The 18589-nt window shown below is 43.3% G+C and overlaps 1 protein-coding gene across 1 annotated transcript in view; it reads right to left on the bottom strand.

Annotated features, from left to right (window-relative positions):
• CAPN2 (calpain 2) overlaps window positions 1-18589 on the bottom strand; it is a 60861-nt gene that overhangs the window by 10008 nt on the left and 32264 nt on the right. Inside the window, exons 7-15 of the mRNA XM_015424593.1 lie at window positions 15764-15849; window positions 12480-12554; window positions 11520-11680; window positions 9849-10018; window positions 9180-9191; window positions 4249-4460; window positions 2319-2355; window positions 428-493; window positions 183-240 (exon numbers count right to left, since the gene is read on the bottom strand). Of these exons, the coding sequence (XP_015280079.1) occupies window positions 183-240; window positions 428-493; window positions 2319-2355; window positions 4249-4460; window positions 9180-9191; window positions 9849-10018; window positions 11520-11680; window positions 12480-12554; window positions 15764-15849 (877 nt within the window). The remainder of the gene's footprint in view (window positions 1-182; window positions 241-427; window positions 494-2318; window positions 2356-4248; window positions 4461-9179; window positions 9192-9848; window positions 10019-11519; window positions 11681-12479; window positions 12555-15763; window positions 15850-18589) is intronic.

An 18589-nucleotide genomic window follows, 5' to 3' on the forward strand; every position in this document is an offset into this window, starting at 1 on the left:
GAAACACTTTAATGATGTACTTCGGGGGCTTTTTCTATGTGGGACAAGAGACAGCAATGACCTCCACTCAACTGGATCTGAATATTTACAGCCTGTCATATTAAAAGTGTTTGGTTACCAGATAGTTTGGCACATGGTTTGTGACATAACACTGACTTCAAGAAAAGAAGGGAAGGACTTACGTTTTGCCATAATTTTTCTCAGGATATTACATAGTTCAAAGGCTGAGATCTCACCATCCTGTGGAAATGAAAGGCAAAGACAGCGCTGGGAAAACCATTAGCTTTAAATATCATCCCTTCTGTTGCAATGACCAACACATTTTTCCAGACAGAGATTTTCACTGATGTTCTTGGGGGTCTGACCCTTAGCCAGGGATAGTGCATTTTTAAAAAGAGACCTTGATAAGGATAACCAAACCACTCACCTCTCCAGCTAACTGTCCAAACAGTTTCTTAAAACTTGGTTCAATTTCATCTTCAGTGACTTCTTTCTACAAAAAGGAATGAATGGCAGAAACATCTAAGGAAGATTTAATAATCTGAACAGGCTTTGTCTCTAGGACTACGATAAATACATCTGTAATGGACAGTAAATGGTTAATGCTTTAACCTGGTCTGAGACCCTTGAGTGACAGGGCATTCTAATGGAATTCCATGGCTGAGAGTATCGGTTAAGAGTGGAGAGTTTTAAAGACCTGTCTATATAACCAAACAACTATTTGATTGTCACAAACTATCTATTGTTTATATTTATACAAAGTTACCTCATTCCTGTTGCCTGTTCACCTTCTAAGTCCTAAATCTGATACCAACCTAACCATTTCCCTCAAAAGTGAAATAAATCATTTTGGTAGTTTTGAATTACCATCAGTCTCTTGTGTGCCATTATCAGACTTAGACAAAAGGGTGATTTTAGTCAGTCCCTTAGTTCCCTAGGCTGTATCAATATACATTTAAACAACTGGATGGAACAAAGAAGAAAGAAAAGGGGCTGCTCAGCTAAGAAAAAGATATGGAGAAGCAGGGAAATGTATTAAAATTTAATTTTCACTCCCGAGGCCTGGTTTAAAATTCTTTTTGGACTGAATAATGCATAAATCCTCCCGTGAAACTCAGGGTGTTTCTCTCATGCTGCAGTGTTAAAACTACAGATAATGCAAGAGAAGACACCTATTTTGCCATTTGCTGTGAATGATGGAAATATTTTGGTATAATCCAGGGAGAGTGATGCGTGTACAGCAGGAAGCTTTTCAACATTTCATTTGATTTAAAACAAAACCAAGCTTTGCACAACATTTCAAACCTCAATGTTTGGAAATAAAGAACAATGGATGTGGCTCTAATTGTGATAAAACTTATAGACATGTATAACCTTATCGGACAAGAATGTCTAGTGGTCTAATTCCCAGAACATGTTCCTACTCGAGGGGGAACGAGCAGGAACGGCGTTCCGGGAGTAACAAGCCCAGGAGTAGGGAACCCAGGCATTCTTGCATGCCCATCCTTTGCTTCCCCAGCCAGCCTGCCGTGGGGAAGGGAAGGGAAGGGCAGGCAGACATACGCCCTTTCCCCCCTGAGCCTCTCTGCTTTTGCGGAGAAACTCGGGGAAGGGGGGGGGGTTTAAATGCGTTTCTTTTCCTTCCCCATCTGGGGAAGAAAAAAAAGACATTTTAAACATGCCTGCCCTTTGTCAGGGGATGTTGCATATGCAAATGAGTTATGCAAATGAGCTCCTGCACCTCTTTTTCTACGAAATGACCCCTGCTACTCAGTATGTAACACTTCAAAGAATCGTAGACATTATTCTTATTATAGCATTTATATCCTACCTTTTTTGATTGTAGAACCCAAAGTGGCATGCATAAGGTTCCTAAAAGATCTCCCATCCAAACACTAACCAGGACCTTAATCTGCTAAACTTGAGCAAGGTTGCAGCATCACATGATTTCTTATTGCACTCTGGATAGGGATAGTACCATACTGCAATACTGCAGATCTCTCTTACTACTGACACTGCTAAAAGAATTTGGAATGGGGGTATTCGTAATAGTGAGCAAAAGGGTTTCTCCCTGACAAGCCCATTATGAGCTGAATTCACAACTCCACTGAAGTTGAAGCACTACAACAGAAGCAATAGTCTTGTACGTATGTATATATGAAGACAAATATTCATTTCTAAGGAAATGTAATACTGTGCAGTTTTGCAGTAGCTCCAAAACACAGCAAGCATGGAAAGCAAAAGTGTATTCCAGAGGAAGATGTTTGCAGCAGTCTGGTTTCAACTAAAAACAGATTTCATCAAATTAGGCAGCATACCTCTTCAACATTGGCGTCAATTTCATCATCAAGAACTCTAAAAACAGATAGGAATCAATATTAAAGAAAGCTAGTTACAGATAGTGATCTTCATGTTAAACCTTCTAATGATTCTCTTAGAATTATTTAAGAAAATATCAAAGAAAACAAGTCATAAAGTCTCCAATCCTGTTCCACAGATGTGATCATGATATTTCATGATGATTATTCAGTGTCTGATGAAAGAGATGGAAGTGTGTTTCCATTCGGAGGGTATCAGTGTTGTGCAACATACAAAAACTGGATCGGAGCCTAAGGAAGCAATATTTGATTTATACTTTCACAGAAACAGGTTTTAAATGAAACAATTAATATAATATTAATATCAAATCCTACCTGAGGAAACCAGTGGCAGAAATAGGTTTTTCATCAGACTTATTTTTATATAACCTCAACATAACTTCAAGAAGCTCAGAATGGCTTCTGCAGTTCTCTCCATCTTAGGTTAGGCTGAGAGAGAGAGTGACTGGTCCAAAGTCGTTCATTGATCTTCACAGCTAAGTGGAAATCTGAACCTAGGTTTCCCCAATTCTTGTCTGACTCTCACTACTAATCATCTTTAAATCAGACTGCTGCAAGGGGAAAAACACTACGCATATGAGTGCACAAAAGCACATACCAATTCACAGAAGATCTGGCAGTGATAGGAGGAAGTCATGGACGTTATAGGTGGGGATGAGGCTTTGTGAATGCAACAATGGGTGCCACGCTCTTGGTGAGGTCTGGAGCAGGACCAAGAGGCATGTGTTGCACAGTTGTTTTGAGCGTAATCCACAGAAAATATGTACAATAAAACTGCTTCTCTTAGGGCTTGTCTGGAGAGATACATGAAAGAGATCTGACGCTCCCCCCCCCCAAATACATAAACACTCAAAAAGTAATTCTACATCATTTTGATGAAAAATAATGATACAATTATTTTATATGACCTTGAAGATTAGCTCTGAGTAGCATGTTGTATTGTGTCTATGAATTAGGGTTGGGATTTGGGTTACAGGGTGTAATGGTTGGGTTATGCCATAGAGCAGGCAACCTTTTTCAGCCTGTGGGCACCTTTGGAATTCTGAAACAAGGTGGTAGGCGCAGCCACAAAATATATATACTGGCAAACAGGAGAGAGAGAATAAAACCAACACTCTGGTGGTAGCTGTTATTCCAATTTCCCATCAGAAACCCTGATGGGCAAATCCCCAGCCGGTCCCACCAACTGGCACCAGGAAAGGTATTGATGGGTGCCATGGTGCCCATGGCACCATGGTGGGGACACCTGCCACAGGACCCACCCTTCAAAGCAGCTATTTTCTCCAGGGCAACTGATCTCTTTAGTCTGGAGATCAGTTAAATTAGGGGAGATCTTCAGGCCCCACCTGGAGGTTGGCAACTCTGCTATGAATTATGGATGCTGGTTATGTAGAATCTAGACACACAGAATCCAGACACATAGCCTGATAAGAGGAAGGCTAGCTTGGGAGTTTCGTCCTTGCTGCAATGCACACAGCAGAGGGCTCTAGCTCTCATCACTTGGTTTCCCCTATAGCTGCAAGGATAGTTTGACTATCACAGAGATGAAATAACAGTTCCCCTTTAGTTCCTAGTTTCTGGATAGTTAAAAAAAAATCAGTGACTCAACAGGCCCTGGAGCCCCACTGCTCTCACAGAACCGAAGATGAATCTGCCTTCCCTGCTTATTTACAGCCTGTGGCCCATCCTAATCACCTGTTCTGGCAGAGACATAGTTGGCAACAACAGTACTTTTCCTCACAGGAGCCAAGAGCTCCAAATGGATGAGGTACAATAAGTTTGTATTCTCTAAACTGCATGGTTCCTCAGATTCATTGAGTCATCTTAGCTAAGGAAAGAAAAACAGAAAATAAGGAAAACTGGTACATACTGTGATTCTGCATTCTTCTCAGAGAACACTCGGAGGCAGAAATCTCCATTTTTGTTGGGTTCAAAAGTGGATGGCACAATAATGTATTCTCCTGCTGGAAGCTTGAATCGGTTTAACACCTCTCGGAGATTGATGAAAGTATTTGATCGCTCTTTTGCACGGTTTGTTAGAAAGTAGTTTTTATTCAGGTGAACATTAGTTTGGCCAGAAAACTTCATAAAAGAAAGCAACACAACCAATGGTATTATCCCAGTACTGAAGAAATAATACTAAAATACTATATATATAGACCTCTGAGACTAAATAAACATTGACAAACACTGGATTATTACATGAGAGGGGAATATATCATATCTTGGAACATGTTCCTTCAATTAGTGTAAAAGATTCTTCAGTTCAGCTCTTACAGTTGCCAGCACTGCCTTGGCAAATGCTGGGAGATTTTGAGTACAGTGTCTAGGGCAACTAGAGACTGGGGAGGATATGACATCATGTCCAGGTGACACTCTAGGAATTTCCCCTAATTTCTATGGTGTTTGCTACGGGGAAATTCCTAGAGTGTTCCTATGGAGGCTATTTTTTCCTGCTCCTCAATTTCTTGGGGGTGGGGGGATTAGGGCTGAGGAAAAAGGCAAGCCTATCAGCTCTAAAGGTAAAGTAAAGGTAAAGGTTTCCCTTGCTCAAAAGCCAATCGAATCCGACTCTAGGGGGCGGTGCTCATCTCTGTTTCTAAGCTGAAGAGCTAGTACTGTCCAAAGACGTTTCCACGGTCATGTGGCTGGCATGACTAAACGCAGAGGTGCACGGAACGCTGTTCCCACCAAAGTGGTACCTATTTATCTACTTGCAATTTCTTGCTTTCAAACTGCTAGGCTGGCAAGAGCTGGGATCAGAGATGGAAGCTCGAACTGCAGAGCTACAGAACTTCCAGTCTGAAGCTTCGGTGTCTTAACCTCTGAGCCACCGCAGCCACCTATCAGCTCTACTGGCCATGAAAAAAGGGTTCTGCAAAACACTGCATCTAGGGTTGCCAAATGTCTTGAGAAAATATGTCCTGTCCCTTTAATAATGTGTGGAAATGGGCAGCTGAAGTTTTTCATGGCATGAAGGTAAATAATATCACCTGGTAACTAATAACCCATTAATACTCTGCATCTTATAGGACGTTTATGAGATCCTATGAGATGGCAGTCAAAGCCGCTAAGAGGGAGTTCTATGCGGCTACAATTGCATCTGAGAACTCATGCCAAGCCCAATTGTTTAGAACGATTCGGTCTATAAGAGCTCTGCCACAGGGCAGACCAAATGCTAGGGAATTGGACATCGGCTGTGAGGCATTTGCGAGCTGTTTCACGGATAAAGTTGAAGCCCCTTGCATGTCTTTGATTGCGGTTTTGGATCATGTCAGCCCGCTCAGCCTGGAGGAAGTGGACAGATTGCTCACAACTGTAGGGCCAACCACGTGCAGCCTTGATCCGTGCCCTTACTGGCTTATTAAAGCCGGCCATGAAGGGTTCCGAGGTGCCCTAATGGAAATTATCAACAAGTCCCTCTCTGAGGGGCTGTTCCCTGGGGCACTCAAGGAAGTGATGGTTCACCCTCTCCTGAAAAAACCATCTCTGGATCCCGCCGAATTGGCTAACTATCGGCCGGTTTCCAATTTGCCCTATTTGGGCAAATTAATTGAGAGGGCGGTGGCGATACTGCTGCAGGGCTTTATGGATGACACTTCCTTATTAGATCCCTTCCAGTCCGGCTTCCGCCCAGGACACAGGATGGAGATGGCGTTGGTTGCTCTTATGGATGACCTCCAGAGGCATCTGGATCGGGGCGGTTCGGCGGCACTGTTGTTGTTGGACCTGTCAGCCATGTTTGACATGGTCGACCATCAGTTGCTGACCCACCGCCTTGCCAACATGGGGATTCAGGGGATTGCCTTGCAATGGCTTGCTTCCTTTCTCCAGGGTTGGTGACAAAGGGTGGTGCTAGGGGAACAGCAGTCCAGGAGACACCCACTTGAGTGCGGAGTGCTTCAAGGGGCAGTGCTTTCCCCGATGTTATTTAACCTCTATATGTGCCCCCTTGCCCAGATTGCCTGGAAGTATGGGCTGGGATGTCACCAGTACGCTGATGACACCCAGCTCTATCTGATGTTGGGCGGCCAGTCAGACTCCAGACCAAAAGATCTGGACCAGGCACTGCAAGCCGTGACTGGTTGGCTTAGGCTGAGCCAGCTGAAGCTGAACCCGGTGAAGACGGAGGTCCTGTGCCTGAGTCGGGGCAGTTTGGGGGTAGGGATCCCACTCCCGACCTTCGGTGGGGCACCATTAGTGCCAGCACCGGTGGTTAGGAGTTTGGGAGTGCTCCTGGATACCTCCTTAACAATGGAGGCCCAGGTAGCAGCCACTGCTAAGTCGGCCTTTTACCATCTGCAGCTGATTCGGCAGTTGGCTCCCTTCCTTGACCGTGATGAGCTGGCTACAGTGATCCATGTGATGTTCACCTCAAGACTAGACTACTGTAATGGTCTCTACATGGGGCTGCCCTTGTCACAAATCCGGAAGCTGCAGCTAGTGCAGAATGCCGTGGCCAGGCTTCTGATGGGCCTTCCTAGATGGGAGCATGTCCGGCCTGCACTGAAGGCACTGCACTGGCTGCCAATAGCATACCGAATTCGCTTCAAGGTGCTGGTACTTACCTTTAAAGCCCTATATGGCCAGGGTCCGACATACCTGAGGGACCGCCTTTCCCCATATATACCCCAGAGAGCACTACGGTCGGGGTCACAACACCGATTGACCCTCCCAGGCCCTAAGGATGCCAGGCTCACTGCCGCCAGGGCCTTTTCAGTGGCGGCTCCATACTGGTGGAATGAGCTCCTGGAAGAGGTCAACGCCCTGCGAGACCTTCTACAGTTCTGCAGGGCCTGCAAGACGGAGCTCTTCCACCAGGCTTTCAATTAGGAGCCGCCCTCACCACTACCACCAACATCTGTGGTTATGGGCCGGCCTCGGCTTTCAGATCGAGCTATGCCATTGTGTGACGCCAGAAGATCACTGAGTCGGAATTTGTCTGCTTGGTACATCATATAGTACGCCATCTCAATTAATGATGGAATGATGATCACTACTAGCACTTTATGTTTATCTGACTGTTTTAAAACGTTTTAAATGTTTTATGTGGATTTTATGGTACCTTGTACCGACTAATGTGAGCCCTCCTGAGCCTGTTCGCGGGGAGGGTGGGATACAAATGAAATAAATAAATAAATAAATATTAAAAGGATAGGGCACTTTTCTCCAGGCCTGTTGGCAATCCTAACTACAACTACAGAGCAAAAGTATTGGGGGGACGCAGAGAAATCTACAGTGATTCCCAGAATTGCCCTGAGAACAGAAAAGTACACAAATATCAGAGCTGTGAAAAGGCTGAGATTAATTCCCTCAGCAGGATGAAAGGAACTGAAAATACTTTACACCATAGGGATGTGAGCCCAGATAAAGCAGAGCAGGTCTTCTGCCCTGGGCCTTATCTACTGCTTTACAATAAAAAAACCTCCTGGTTGTATGGCTCTACATGTCCACCCTATTGGGCCTACCATTTTTACTCCAGACAATGTAGGCAAACACCTTATTCCAATGGAAGAGGGGCTAGATTAGGCTGTGGATCAGGGATCCCATAATTTTATAGTTTTAGGATAACCACATACCATGACTTGAGAAGAAAATGGCATATTACATAGCTGCCCAGCGTATCTCAACTACCTGGTGGCTCCTTTATGTTGGCTCATTTTAATTCAATCCCAACAGCAGAACTCTTTGGCCGTTTTGGAAGGATCCCATTAGCCGACAGATTTTGCAGCTGTGACAGGGAGTCTTAATACCTTGCTCCATTGTTTACCGGACTGTCCAAAATTCCATAGGTATGGAATGATATTTGTTTCTCCCTTTTTAAAGGATCTGGTTTGTATCCCATCCCCCTGTAAGATACAGATTCTTTTGCCTGGAAGTGATCATACTACTACTCTGGCAGGTGCCAATTTTTTTCCCTATGTAATCAAATCTGATCTGGACAACTTGGTGCTCTAATTGTTATGACTGTATTTGTTGTTACCACTATTGTTGTTATTTTGTTGTTCTTTTGTTGACGAACTGTTGATGCTCAAGACTGTAGTCATAAGAGCAGAGAATAAAGATATGATGATGGGATAAAGATATGATGAAATATTACATAGTTATTTTCAAATAAGCAGTTATCATCATCTTTTATGGTTGGTTGTGGTAATCAACTTGTTTAATTTGAAACAAAATAAGTGACTTCTTAAGGTATCGCTGGGAACCACAATAAAACCCAGGAAAAATTGTTTAGTCTCTTAAATATAGCTTACCCTTTTATACTTTGATATAAAATACTGTATACAATTATATTTGTAACAATTGTATCATAACAATAAATCTGTATGATAACAATAAATTAAAATTGTATTGACTTTATTGTAATTCTGTGTTTCAGAACACTGACAATAGGGTTTGGTAATTAGCAGAAGGCTGTTTTTCTTTCCGTTTTACTAAAGTAATGCTTGAAACACCTATTATTTGACCATATATGACTGGTAATTTACCTAATCAAATTTTCACTAATATTATGCCCTTGTAGGGTTAGGCACTATTTTAAAACAGTTTTAAAATAAATATAATACAGCTTTGTCACTGAATCTGAATTTCAGAGACATTGTTGCTCATTTTTAAGTCTTCATGTGATTAATTACTTCCACTGGATTTTGAAATGGAGAAACATAAAACCTGCATTATGATAATGACATATAGGTCTAACATTTTAAAAATCACCTTTAAAACACTGCTTCTTAAACTACACCCCTGGCTCAGGGTAGTCTTGGGCTAGAGACACAATATATAATGCATATTACGTACCTTCTGTGGTACCTGTGGGTGAGCAAAATAAGACACAAGTTATTTACCTTTTTTAAATTGACCTACATCTACATAACTCCCTCTCAGCCACAACTCAAACTGTGACTGACATTATTTCCTATTAAGCTAGGTATCATTCACTGATATTTCAACAAGGAGTCCTAATGGAAATTACAGGCTAGGTAACATTGGTAAAGTTCCCTCTAAGCTGTGGAGTCTTGTGAGCAAAAATTCTACTTTGTGAGCTACTGGCTATTAAAGGTGTGAGCGAGCGATTTGGCTGCTGCATAAATTAGTTTGCTCTGGAGCCATCCTTCATGAGCTAAGACAAAAATCTGTGAGCTGGGGGCTAAAAAATTGTGAGCTAGCTCACACTAACAGCTTAGACGGAACACTGGTCTGCTGTGACTCCTCAAAATATGGCACTTCATAGAGCAAGGAGGGGGATAACAGATGCTACAATCAAATCAGTGAAGGATGTACATTTGTGAACTCACCATTTGTATTAAAGGATAACCCAAACACTGTCCAGTTTGTGAGGAGGATTTTGAATGTATTATTTTGTAACCCATTTGTGATGCATTTTAGCTCATTTCCCCCCTTAAAAGATCTACATCTTTATCCGACAAACCTCAGTTTTGCCAGGAAGTAAGAAAAAAATGAGCTTGCCTCATAGATGGCAAAGCCAATAGTATGCATATCCTCTCCCATCTTCCTTTGCTTCCGGCGGTGTTTCTGAATCAGGCCCACTAGGAAGGTGCAGCCTTTCTCAGGATCATCAGGATCTTCATCTTCTTCCTTAAGTTTAATCAAATACTGTGGATTCATCCAAAATGTATCTGACAAAACAAAGGATGTTTCTGAAACCATTCTCATTTCACAGCATTTCCAAACATATCCTTGCTTACAGTACATGGGAAACATAGTCCTTCCATTTCAGATTTCTATGTCCACATTATGGACATATTTTAGGATTAATTTTACCCAAAATTGTTAGTACTTGTAACTGCTTTTGAACCTCTGAATTGCAGTGAAGTTCAGGTTGTAAATGTTATGCTGTGAACCAAATTTCTGGAAGACCCAGAATCTGTGGCCAGTTTCAGACGGAGGCTTAAGTGGCTTGCCAATGCCTGTGTAGAGCACCAGTATCAGCCTCCTGGTACTCAGTATGAGCCTGATTCTTAGAAAAGGAAAAGGATAAATACTTGATAAGGACTGCGAACAATTTTTGTCCAAATATAGGGTCATATGGGATGGATTTGCTTAACAAATATAAGCTTGAAAACCTTATTATTGCATCAATAACCTTTCTGTTGTAATTTCTGCATATCTATTGCTTTTGCTTGAATTTGTGAGATCTGGGATTATTTCTTCCTCATGTCAGTGGCTCAGTGCTGGCTTTAACAGTTGCCAAACCCAGGTTTCTTATCTTTTTCCTTTTAACAGATGGACATTGGCTTGCAAGGCCACTCTGAGAAGACAGTTACAGGCTGGACCCCAACTGACACAATATCCAAGTGTCCTCCAGCAAACAATTTCTGAAGAAGACTTTACAACATTCAAGATGAGCACAAAAATAGGGCCATAGACACATAAACCATATCAAGGTAGATTATTAGGTCTATCAAGGTCACTATTGTACATTTTGACTGGCCGTTCACCACCAACATCTCAAGTGGAGCCCTTTTTAACTGGAGGCATTGGGTATTGGACCTGGAAACTTCTGCATGCAATGTGAATGCACTGCTACTGAGTCACAGCTTCACCTCGGACAATGTAATAGACAATGGGGGGGGGGAATCTCTAAATGCAAGCATCCCAAGATTTGATGCAATAGCAAACTATTGTACAGAATGGAGCACACTGACTGCAGGTTCAAGAGTGACTGTGACAATCAGATGAAGCTAATGTACATATGTATATGCTGTCAAGTAACAACTGACTTACAGCAACCCCAGCATGGGGTTTTCAAGGCAAGTGAGAAACCTTCCTTGGTGGTCTCTCATGCAAACCCAGACCTGCTTAGCTTCCAAGATCTGATGAGATGGAGCTGTAACATGCCATCTTCCCTCCTGTGAAGCTAATGTACCCTTCAGAAAATTAAACTGGAATGTGCAGCATGCTTCCAAAAGCACAAACGGTTATGATGCACTAAAGTAAAAAAAAAGCTCCTAATGGCAGAGAACTAAAATAGAGATACATACCCAGATGGTCCCAAACACAGAATTCAATGAAGTCCTGATGTGGAAAGATGCTATGTAATTCTTTATGCTTGCTAGGGAAACATCAGGGAAAAGCCAATCACTGTTAAAAGCAAAAGCTGTCTAAAGAACAACTTACCGGGGTAATTTCTGCAGCCCCCAGCAGTGGACCCTCTTCGCCAGTTCCCGTCCATAATATTCAGGCTCCACTTCTTGTATTTCTCACTGGCCAGTGTATCTGGAGTCAAATTGCAGATCTCAAGGCGGGAGTAATGCCTCAGGAAATCACTGAATGACATCCTATGAAAGTAATGCCAGGTGCACACACAAAAGTTCAAGTAAGAACAGAGGACTTTGACATGCTTCTGGAATTAATGGCCACCAATGTGCTATTTAGGGCTGCATCCACACATGATTTGTTCTTGCACTATAGCAAACTATATGCAACTATGTGCACAAGACAATCCTGGAGGTATCTGATTGCTATAATTTGATATCCAATAATGTTTGGGTGTAGTCTTTCTTAACTGACCAAAAGTCCATTTAATGAGCTGGGGCAGGTCACATAAGCCTCCGTGATTCAATACCTAGACTGTTGCCAAGTAGTCTAATAAGTATCACATTGGGGATACTTATTGGGGGGGGGGTTACACACACCCTAGCAGTGAAGATCCAGGACTTGTGTGGGGCAGTCTATCAGTTTTACACAGAGTTAACTACCCAGATGGTAGCATTTTTACTCAGGAGTAAACGATCTGATGGTACAGCAGGTTGTGAACAATGCCTCTTTCAAAACACAGTGGATCCAGTGCTTCTTTACAGCTTCTTCCTGTCACCCTCTCCAACATCAGTTAAGTCAAGAATGACCATTCTCCATCATGATGGCAAAATGCATCGGCAAGCTACAGCAATAATTAACAGTCATGCCCTTGACACAACTTTCTCCCACTGCCTACTTACCGGGCTGCTGTAATTCTCATGGCTCATTATCTAGCCAGATGTTCAAAGGCTGAATACAAGTGTGTGCATCTATACACCCAGAACCTTACTAAGCAGTAGTAATTGTAAAGACTTCCTACCTTCGGTAAGACATCCTTACCAGAATTCTCCATCTTCATGTCTCTTGGTTAGTCTCTCTCTCACATCAGGATCAACACTATTCCAGCTTGGGCAGCTATAAATATAGAGTCAAAGTTATCTGAAGTTTACAGCTGACCTTGAAAGCAGTAATTGGGTTCTGCAATAATCTATAGGCCTCTACAGCCAGTTTAAGAGAACCCCAGAACACAGTGAGTCACGATAAGCATTTGAATGAGCCCTATGACTATTTGCATAGAAGACGGCATGGTATAGCCCAATCTCGTCAGGTCTCAGAAACTAAAAGTCAGCTGGGACTTGACAGCACTTTACGCGCACGCACACACATGCTTTCTACGTGCAGAATTATCTTGATAAATCAGACCTCAACTCCTTTGTATTGCCTGGATGCTAGTGATATAAAGGCGGGGGGGGGGGCGAATGCTTGGGAGAAACACACAAGCAGGCCTTTTGAGGATTTCCCTCTCCAGTTTTTCTAATGGAAAAACTGAAAGAACACTGCTGATAGTCTCTATTCCCTAATACCGCATGGAAAGCCGTTTCTAATTTTTTTTAAAAAAAACCTTTTGTTTATGTTGTCCTTTTCAGATGGCAAAAATTAAGATTTATAGACATATAAGTTTCACAAACATAACAAACAGCACAATTTTGTTTACTATGAACACCTATGCTTTTTATGTTCTTAAAATAAATTAGGGCTTCATAAGGAAGTAAACACTGCAAGTTTTAAAGCTCACAACGTTTATATTTCTGTCCCCCAAACTGAAGCCCATTCATTCCTCACCCCTCACAGCTTCCAGGTTTTGGAAAATATACCTGAGGAAGGGAGCTCTGACTCTCGAAAGCTCACACCCTGAGAATCTTGTTGGTCTCTAAGAGGCTTCTGGACTCAAATCTCGCTGGTCTACCGCAGACCAACACAGCAGTCCTAATCTCTGCCAAATAACTGTATGTAGCCTGTTAGTTACTGGTCAGGTGCAATAAATGAGTGGGAGATATCGGCAGGGAAGCCTAGAGCAAGCTAAGCCTTCCCAGAGGCTTACAGGTCACTGTCAGCTAAGCTGATCATCGACCACACTCTCCCTCCCTGCTGCACTGTATTCCCTAAACAATGAAACAAAACAGGCCTCACTCTATTATTGCCACTTCACCACATTCCTTAAGCTTTTTGTGTTGAGAAAAATAAGAACATAAGAGACGCCAATATTGGATCAGGCCAATGGCCCATCTAGTCCAACACTCTGTCACACAGTGGCCAAAAATACCAGGTGCCATCAGGAGGTTCAAAAGGGAATTAGATAAGCATATGGAGCAGAGGTGGACCTCCTGATGGCACTGGTATTTCTGGCCACTGTATGATACAGAGTGTTGGACTGGGTGGGCCTTTGGCCTGATCCAACATTGGCATCTCTTATGTTCTTATGTTCTTATGAGGTCCAGCAGTGGGGCCAGGACACTAGAAGCCCTCCCACAGTCCCCCCCCCAAGCACCAAGAATACAGACCACCACTTGCCCCAGACTGAGATTTCCTATCTATACCTTGTGGCTAATAGCCACTGATGGACCTCTGCTCCATATGTTTATCCAGTTCCCTCTTGAAGCTGTCCTTGCTTGTAGCCACCACAACCTCCAGTGGCATTGAATTCCATGTCTCCGTAGAGACTGTCAAAAATTGCCAATGCCGACTATATTTCAAGTCGTCATGGCGGGGTATTGGGAAAAGTTTCCAATTAGCAATAATCGCGCCTCGGATTAACCTCATTGGCTACGATACTGCCACTGCCACTGCGCACTCTTTGGGTGAAGAAGTTCTTCCTTTTATCTGTTCTAACCCGACCATCCAGGCCTGGTGATTTATCAGTTTTTAAGTTGTCTAGCAGGCATAGGACCTCCTCTCTCGTCACCTCAATCTGACTCAGGTCTCTCAACACCACTCCCGAAATCAGTGGTTCTGGAGTGGGCAAGCACTTCTCATCTTCCACAGTGAAGACAGAGGCAAAAAATGCATCCAGCTTCTCAGCCATTTCCCTATCATCCTTCAGTACTCCTTTTACCCCTTGGTCATCCATACCAAATAAAAACTTAATAAGAAATACATTATCACTGGCTGCTCAGTTAAAGTCCCTCCCTTGAAATATAAATTATGCAAAATGGCGGAAGGTTTGAAGAGACTTTTTATGGAGAGGATAGCATGCCACTAGGCAGATTTTTCACTTTTCACTGAAATAATGTTCGTTTGGAGCGGTTTTATTGTTTATGTTGGCAAACTGAAAACAAGCATGTGATGAAGTGAGATCATTTCTCCTAATGCCTTTGAAATTTTCCCTTTGGAAAAGACTGAAGCCACACAGTCCTGCTTGGTGAGTTGCCACTACTGGGGAGGGAGATGGAGGGTGCGTCCTGTGAAAGCATAATTGATAGCAAGTGCCACTAAAGCAGCGAGATTTTTCTGCTACTTTGGGCCACCAACTCTGTGTCTGGGATACTGAGAAGGAGGTTGCTACTAAATAAACCAAGATTTTTATATGCAGAATAACAAGAAACCACAGATGGGCTTGGATCCACTGCAGTGCTTCTGCAGACGGATGTATTTCTACCCATGGAGTGCAATTTTCTCACCTCCTTGCTCCTGCTGTTGAAGTGGAGTATGTGAGAAAGTCACATTGTACAGATGGAAATCCTTCCCTCTGCAGAAATGTTGCAGTGGATCCAAGCTTTAGTAGCTACAGTTAACAACCTAGGTACAACTACAAGCTGTTGTCTATAGTTCGTTGGTCAGCTTGCATTGTGATATCATGGTAAACTGGATTTTAAAACCAAACTGTGGTTTATAAACCATGATATCTGAATAAAGCCACCAACACAAACGAAAGGGATCTCAGATAATGTAAACTGAGAATGAACTGCCACATGAGGTTTCGGCATATATGAGGAGAGAATCTGAACTGAACATTTACATTCCACTTTTCTTCTATCACAGAACTCAGCAGCATCTGCAAGCTTCCCAGGAGGTCTCCCACTCAAGCACTGACTAAACCTATAGTGTTGGACTGGATGGGAATATTGCTGAATTATGTGCTTTCAACTGTATGCTTCACTGGGGCAATATTGCTGAATTATGTGCTTTCAACTGTACCCTGGCCTTTAACTACTATGGCCTCCCCACAATGAGTTCTAGAAATAGAGATGACCAGAGACTTCTAAGCAAGGATTCTTAGCATCGTTAAAAAACTAGGTTCCACACAAGCCACTGTTATTGAACATATGTGAAAGGCAGAAACTCACTTATCATTCCATTTTCCAGTCCATTCTACTTCCCCCCAGGGGTTTCGGATTCTGATCAATTTCTGCATGCTGCCTCGGAAATTCACCTGGTGGCATAAAACAGAATAAATTTACTATTATATCCACCAATATGGTGATCAAGAAAGCAAAGAACTGACACTTTAAAACTGTACTTTCCCTCCCCGTTTAATGAGATGGCATACGTTTTTAATAAGCATGTGATACATAATTGTGGTTTTTACAGCAAAATTTACATTTCCTGTGGACTAGAATTTTTCATCAAATCAGCAGTCAAATTATGCACAAAACCCCTCCCAAGCCAATGTTTTCCTAGACTAGTTCATGCCATCCTCCACACTGCTGCTTCTGATTTCTGCAAGTTAGTGCAGCTTCCGACCTTACAAAAAATGGCAAGTTTAAGTGTCTTAGATGCCACGCACAAACCAATCCAGTAATGTTGGGATTGCTTTCTGTAATATAGTTCTACACTTCTGGGAAATGTGGGGGATTATTCTAATAATGTGGAGCATCCTGCTGATTGTGAGGGCATTTCCCATGCAGCAGGCACCTTATATGATCTGGACACAATCAAAGATCTAGTATACTATCAGTGCAATTCCAAACAAAGTTAAAGGCATCTAAGCCCATGGACTTTAATAGACTTACAAGGGTATAAACTCTGTTTAGGATTGTAGTGTATGTATGGAAATGTCATGTATATCAAGCATTGAGGGGGGAAATGCCTTGATCCAGTAGTTAAAAAAAACAAAAGAAAATAAGTGGCTGGTTATCACTTGAGTTATATTTTAGTGGGATGAAATGCTCAATGATGAAAAAATACACACATCATGTATAGCTTCTTGTCTTCTCTCAGAAACTGCATGCTATGCGCTTCGTCTTTAGTCTTTTGCCTTTGTATGTATTTGGTGGAAGCAAGCAAGCAAGGTGAACAAATCCTTCTCGGAGGTATTTTCCCCTCCCTTTCTGTCCAGAAACAGCGACATCAAGACACGTGGCTGAGAATTTAAAACGCAAGGATTTATGCTCCCTTGAGCAATCCCATGTATAAAGATGCAGCTCATCGTCCCTTTCTGAGTGGTCCTAAGATGAGATCTGGTGCGGTAGAGAGGACAGCGTTACGCTGGGACCTGGGATCAAACTTCTGTCAGGAAAACCCACAGGATCGTCCTGATCCTCTCCCGGCCTCAGAATGAAGGTGCCCCATTCACAGGGTGGTTATGAAGATGAATGAAAAGCGGACTGCAAAAGCCTATGTTCATTCTATGCATTATAGTCTATGTTCACTGTATGCACTATAGCAATTATGTGGTAATAAAGGTCAGTGGTAATTCTTGGTTAGTGGTCTGGAACAAAGCAGCCTCTTGGAACAACCTGGAGGGACGTCAGAGGCAGAATCCGGTTCTGTTTTGTGTATTTCTCAATCAAAGACGCATGTTCTCTCCTGACTATACTGGGAAATGCCAGAGCCAAAATATCCAAGGCCAGCTCCAATCGTAAGTCTGCCCATTGCTCATTAGCGAAGCTCAGATGGCCAGGGACTCAGCTTTGGACATTTTAATTACAAGAGCAGGGATGTTTCCCACTTAATTACTCTGGGCCCCTTCCAAAGCCTGCTGAAATGAGCAAAGAGATCCTGAAGATTTATATAATCTCCCTTTCTCTTTCCTCCTTTTCCATTCTGCTATCCTTGTTAATCCTTCGCAGCACAGACGACCCTTCCCTAAGAGCATGATCCATCTTTTTCAGCAGACAGAGTTGGCAGAGGCAGGAAGCAAGCACTGCATTTCAGTGCTTGAAAGCATAAATACCACTTTGCCTCCAGCCCAATCCAGGTGATGCCTGGGTGCTACAATGCTCTGTTGATAGCACTGAAATGCTGTATTGGTATAGTGGTTAAGTGTGCGGACCCTAATCTGGGAGAACCGGGTTTGATTCCCCACTCCTCCACTTGCACCTGCTGATGTGACCTTGGGTCAGTCACAAGCTCTGGCACAGCTGTCCTTGAAAAAGAGCAGTTTGTGTCAGAGTTCTCTCAGCCCCACCCACCTCACAAGGTGTCTGTTGTGGGGAGGGGAAGGGAAAGGAGTTTGTAAACCACTCTGAGACTCCAAGTGAAGGGCGGGGTATAAATCCAATCTCCTCCTCCTCCTACAGTGATGTGGCATCGTGTTCAGGATGGGAATCAGTAGTACTGGTCATCGAAGTTATTCGCAATGCCATCCTAAGCAGACTTACTGTGAAACAAGTCCCTGGCACCAGAAGACATCCCTGGCAGACAAGTGGATGAAATAAACTGAAACTGGGTCCTTTCCTAATTAAACTGAAAACAAAACTTTGGTATCTAAAAGGGCACCAAATAATTAGACCCAAACAAGTGGGAACCCATGATACTTGTGGGGGAGGGGGGATCCCTCTCCCCACTGCTGCCAATTCCCTCCATGGATGTTGGCTACTGCTCCGGGTCTGACAGCAACAGAGGAGCCTACCAGCAGCTGCTCCAGCTCAGCCACAGTGCGCCCAGCATCGGTGACAGAGGACGCCAGCCGCTGCTCCAACCCAGAGGATGCCAGCTGCTGCTCTGGGCCTGCAGCAGCAGCCGACATGCTCCACTGCTGCGGCCAAGCCTGGAGGAGCAACCGACTTCCGGTTTATGGTGGCGCGCTAGCAGACTCACCTCCCGGACCTCCCGGGGGTGAAGCTGCGCTCCAGCCGAAGAAGGGGGTGCGCAGGCTCGCAACCCCCCCGGGGGCCTGGCGAAGGGACCCTGGCCATGGAACTTATAAGAGGTCGCCTCTTCAACGGCGG

The sequence above is a fragment of the Gekko japonicus genome, unplaced genomic scaffold (genome assembly GCF_001447785.1).
Source record: "Gekko japonicus isolate JY-2015 unplaced genomic scaffold, Gekko_japonicus_V1.1 scaffold404, whole genome shotgun sequence".
In the NCBI taxonomy this organism is placed as follows: domain Eukaryota; kingdom Metazoa; phylum Chordata; class Lepidosauria; order Squamata; family Gekkonidae; genus Gekko; species Gekko japonicus.